Raw genomic sequence first — 6,047 nt, 5'->3', positions numbered from 1 at the left:
GATGCTCGTACCAGTCTTTCGGTTGGTTCGGCTGCGTGGGGGTAAACGCAATTGCCAGTATTCGTGCGTGGGATACCTGTTGTAACGATAACCTAGCTTCACTTAAATGTCCGATTATTCTTGTTAAATATAAGGTACATAAATATACATACCCTACCCTAGGAAACGGGCTGGCTTGCCACACCTGTTAAAGATTCTACATTGTAACAATTGAGACTTTTAGAGAGAATTTTTATTCAAAGAATTTTTAAATCAATTATATCATCCAGTGAGTGACACAATGTAAAAATAAGAAATGATTTAGGAAGTAAATTAAATTAGGAAGCATATTATATAAGACTACTGTTCATTAGTATACATCGTTTTAAGTTTACTACCTTGTAAACATCACAACCAATTTATGAAAAACTAAATAATAAATATAGATGTACTCAGACCCATAGAAATCTATATCATTCAAAATATCGGTGAAATGGCAGGAAAAGTATACCTGGAGTGATCGATCTACCCAATATTCTGTAAATGGTAGCATAAGGTAATCATGGTCCAGGACCGCTGCTTGCAGAGACACCTTCGGATATAGATAACGCATCGTCATGTCAAGTAATGACTCAGCACAGTAATTGATGACGGCATTCCTGACATAGTCATTGTAGCCTGACATGTGTCTGAAGTGCTCTGGCCGGGGGTCGTCTTGCATACAAGACACCTTCGATGAAATGTCCTCTGCTTTGACAGGAGATCCTGGAATACCAATAATTATTTTTTCAGGAATGAGGCTGGCTTGTTACAAAATCAGGGTGTATGCATATGTTGGCAATTGTACACACCAGTATGTGCCTTCCTGGGCTTATGGAAAGTCTGTAGGCCTTCTGTGCAGCTCCTCTCCACATCTAGCTGGCCAGTCTCCACAAACTTCTGAATCATTAGCAGCACAGATTCGATGTGTTTGCATGTGGCATTTGGTCCTTTGCCCGCTGGACACTCACATTGGGAGTTCTGGACCTCACCGTTGCGACCATTCAGGCAGATTTTGTAGCTGTATGAGATCTAAAACGACAGTTGAAAACATGTTTGACATTGCAATTATATATTTTATGAACACATCTAAACATATATAAATTTACATGCAAACGTGCACAGATGAAGAATAAATAAGAAATGAATGAATGAAGAAATTGTAAATAGATATATTATTGTATCTCAATATCTTACATGTATGTTGGGAAATGTGATTTTATATAAATAGGTAATGTCATAAGTAATAATGTATAGCAATATTTAAAAGTAATGAAAATAATACAAGATATTTAAAAATTTATAATATTTTACTCTTATTCCATGGTTGGGTTGTAAACAGAAATAATAAGAGACAGAATAAATTATATATGTAAAATGGGGATAATATGTAAAGAGTATGGGAATGATTGAATATTCTATATGATGATGGTTGGAATGGTGCGGTGTGTAATGTTATGTCATCATTTTTCATTTAGGACACAACATGCTTTTTACAACAGAAGTCAATCATTACCAGTGTCACTGTAGTACTAAGACGTTAGTAGGTAAACTGTAAATTGTGTACGTACCTTCTTTCTCATGGAGGCTCGAACAATTCCAGTTATGTAGCATGCGTGCATGGTAGCCTGCACACTACTTGCTGCAATGCGACCCGACTTCAACATCAGCTGGTCCTTTTGAAGTGCTTTGATGTCTGTGTTGCATTGTCGGTCACTGGCCAGTCTGTACTTAAAGTACCCTTCTATCTGCGAGGACGATAGTTTCGGCAATATGTTCTGGTGAGCCAATGTCAGTTGTTGAAATCCAGTTGTTGGCCAGTCTGGAACAGTCTGCTCGGGAATGATGATGGGGTCAACCTTGAAATCTTGGTTCCTTATGTAATAGTCTAGTCTGCCAAGAGAAATAAAGTAAATACATACATATAGCTCTTCTTGCTTCCCACTACACACTACGGGTAACAGTATAGTAGAGAGTCTGGTCAGGCCAATTCAATTGTATACATAGTAGTACTAGTAGTACATACAATACATCGAGACTTCAGTCTCAGAGGTGAACTATTTAGTTAAACGTAAGGAGAAAAACGAATAGTTCTCTAGCACAATTCATGTCATATAACAGTTCTACATCTTCTTGCCTTTCTTATTATCCCTTAAATACCGTGTTTAATAAGTCATTTTAAATAATTAACGACTTCGAACGTGTACTGTACACTACATACACAGTGACTACACAGTAGGCCTACACTACATCTAGTCCGAGCCGACGCAGACCCCAGTAATGGATAAACCCGCACCCTCAGATTAGCAAAGCGGAGTTATAACGTCTGCATTTGCGGACTACACTACATCGTGCATGGCGGTGAACTTGTTTTGATCGTGTTTAATCATGCAAATATTGCATAACAGTTAACAAAAACATGCAGAATACCTTTTCACTAACTCTTCCTTCCTTCCTGACATACTAGCACCCCGTCTAGCAAGCTCTGTCTTTAGCTTTTGTACCGTGAAATCTCCAAATAATTTACTTGTTGGTAAAGATGCCATGCTGTACCGGAGGTCAACGAGGTCAACCCGTATGCCCGGTGGGACACTTACGCCCTCTATTATTTAATTCGGCGGCGCATGCCAATTGACTTTCAGGTGCCACGTTTCCTGTCGCCATAGCAACAGTAGATGCTTCATTAAATAACTTCAATTACTTATCTGAGTTTATTTTGACTAATAACTATAAAGGTGCGTTATATCTCATTTGGAATTTACTAGTGAATAATATATACACATACATGAGCACGCCCACAAACGCGATTACGCACACGCACATGTACACATATATACACGCACACACGTACATACGCACGCACACACGCACGCGCACACTCGGGCGCACGTAGTACATAATACACGACGAACCTTAACTCGAGTTAAGCGTCTACACGGGGCCTTAACTCGAGTTAAGGCCCGTGTAGACGCTTAACTCGAGTTAGCTTAACCTCCACGATAGGCGGCATCACTACTACGATGTACCTGCACACGCGCGCACGCACGCACGTCTACTTGCACACGCACGCACACACTCATGCACGCACGTGTACATTGAACACGCACGTGTACATGCGCACGCACGCGTGTACGTGCGCACGCACGCACGTGTACGTGCGCACGCACGCACGCACGCACGTGTACGTGCACATTCATGCACGCACGCACGTACGCACGCACGTGTACGTGCACACACGGACGCACGCACGCACGCATGCACACACACGCACGTGTACGTGCACACGCACGCACGCACGCACGAACGTGTACCTGCACACGCGCGCACGCACGCACGTGTACGTGCACATGCACGCACGTGTACGTGCACGTGCACGCACGGACGCATGCACGCACGTGTACGTGCACACACACGCACGTACGCACGTGCGCACGTGTACGTGCACACGCACGCACACGCGCACGCACGCACGCACGCACACATGCACGCACATGTAAACACCACGCATGCACGCACGTGTACGTACACACGCACGCACGCACGCACGAACACACGAACGTGTACCTGTACACGCGCGCACGCACGCACGTGTACTTGCACACGCACGCACACACTCATGCACGCACGTGTACTTGAACATGCACGCACATGTACGCACTCACGCATGCACGCACGTGTACGTGCACACGCACGCACGCACGCACGCACGCACGCACGCACGTGTACGTACACACGTACGCACGCACGCATGTATATGTGCACACGCACGCACGCTCGCACGTGTACTTGCACACGCACGCACGAACGAACGTGTACCTGCACACGCGCGCACGCACGAACGTGTACGTGCACATGCACGCACGCACGCGTGCACGCACATGTACGTTCACGCGCACGCATGCACGCACGTGTACGTGCACATGCACGCACGCACGCGTGCACGCACATGTACGTGCACACGCACGCATGCACGCACGTGTACGTGCACACGCACGCACGCACGCACGTATACATGCACACGCACACACGCACGCACACACGCACGCACGAACGCACGTATACGTGCACACGCACGCACACGCGCACGCCCGCACGCACGCACACACGCACGCACGCACGCATGCATAATAAATCGGTAATAATCGCTATCGGGTGTGTCGTGTAGACGCTACATAATCGCTAACTCGAGTTAAGGTTCGTCGTATAGACGAGGCTATACATATATCTATGCCATATATACATAGCTACATCTCATCGTGGACAAACACGTGCGTACTGCACATCCCCTCCCCCACCACCCGCTCACACGACCCCCTTCCCCGCTTACACAAGACACCCCACGCTCACCACTCCCACAATCACACGACTTCCTAGTTGCACAGCCCCCCGCGCCTGCACCTCCTCCCCCCACACCCTCACATACCCCTGCGCTTAGCCCCGCCCCTCGTCAGTGGTCGTACATTGTCGTGACGTACGTCTGACGAACACGTTCGTAACACTGACCAAATATAGCTTCTTCTTGAGAAACGCAATCTACATCGTAACTAAGTGTACATAGAATCTACAGTGTATGACGACACTGCGCAAACGCTGGGCTTACAAAAGTTTATTCTACGATAAAAATGTAACTCTTTGGGATATGAACAGCTTTTAAGTCCATACGGAAGATCAGGCGGCGTACCAACTGTGGTAAGCCATTACCTTCAAAAATAATTTCTAACGAATTTAAACCTAGAAACTTAATCGAACAATCATAATGTGCACGTACGACATACACACGAACAGGTACAGATGTTATACACTTTTCATCATACATATTCAGTAGATTTTGATTACAAAATTATATTACCGTTGCCACACGCATCACCGACTACAGTGGCGCCACATAGGTGACCATACTCCGTGCTGGAATGATTAGCAGACATCGTTGATGACCAACGTCGCTTTCCCAACGCAAATAATTAATTAACTAAGCTACAACGATAAATTTTAACGCTATGACTATATGATCGAATTACATAACCCTCTCCCCCCGGATCGCCGATGACGACGACTTACCTGGAGGCATAGAGACAGCCGCAGATGTACATAATCGTGTAAAAACCTCATGCGAATTTCCACGAAATAATCGCTATCAATCTGCTATATTTACAATTCATCAATCATACGTTGTTTACGAGCGATTACAAACCGAATGATACCGATTTTAATGGCATCGCGAAAGCTAACTCGCCACGGCGCACGCTACACGAGGGATGAGCACGCACGGGTTTTCTCATGCACGCACGAGTTTTCTCATGCACGCACGAGTTTTCTCATGCACGCACGCGTGCACGCACGCACGGGTTTTCTCACCGCATTTCTTACAGACGCGTGCCTTAACAACGTTATGGATTCATACTTGAAATCAGGTAACTAATCGGCCAAAATCTAAAATCAAATCAATCTAAAATTAATCATGTCATCTAATTATTATTATATCATCTAATATAAATCAATCTAATATCCAAATCAAATCTAAATCAGATGACTATCGCGAGTCGGCGACTACAGAGCAATCGTCGGGCGTAGACACGGAAATTAGATTGAGTTTCAGGTGCCACGTTTCCTGTCGCCATAGCAACAGTAGATGCTTCATTAACTAACTTCAATTACTTATCTAAGTTTATTTGACTAACGACTATAAAGGTGCATTATATCTCATTTTGGAATTTACTATTGAATATATATACTTACACATAACAATCACGCACACGCTCACACGCGCGCGCACACATGTCTACATATATACACGTACACACGCACGCGCACAATCGGGCGAAGGTAGTACATAATACACATATTTATATCTATGGCATATATACACGCACACACGTACACATGCACGCACGCCAGAGAGAGAGAGAGAGAGAGAGAGAGAGAGAGAGAGAGAGAGAGAGAGAGCGAGAGAGAGAGAGAGATAGATTGGTAGGTAGATAGATAGATAGATAGATAGATAGATAGATAGATAGATAGATAGATAGATTTAA

At 44.7% G+C, this 6,047-nt stretch overlaps 1 protein-coding gene across 1 annotated transcript; it reads right to left on the bottom strand.

Moving 5' to 3' along the window:
• Nucleotides 1-490: 490 nt before the first annotated feature.
• On the bottom strand, nucleotides 491-1,601 carry LOC106818373 (the record flags this gene model as incomplete). The annotated part of the gene is made up of 3 exons (XM_014823089.1): nucleotides 1,590-1,601; nucleotides 831-1,050; nucleotides 491-744 (listed from the first exon to the last, which is right to left on the bottom strand). Coding segments are annotated over exons 1-3 (486 nt in total), but the record flags the coding sequence as incomplete, so codon positions are not given.
• Between the last annotated feature and the right edge of the window lie 4,446 nt (nucleotides 1,602-6,047).

Source organism: Priapulus caudatus, unplaced genomic scaffold (genome assembly GCF_000485595.1).
Source record: "Priapulus caudatus unplaced genomic scaffold, Priapulus_caudatus-5.0.1 Scaffold2193, whole genome shotgun sequence".
In the NCBI taxonomy this organism is placed as follows: Eukaryota; Metazoa; Priapulida; class Priapulimorpha; order Priapulimorphida; family Priapulidae; genus Priapulus; species Priapulus caudatus.
The sequence above is the reverse complement of the archived record's forward strand: the minus strand, read 5'-3'. Positions and strand labels throughout refer to the sequence as shown.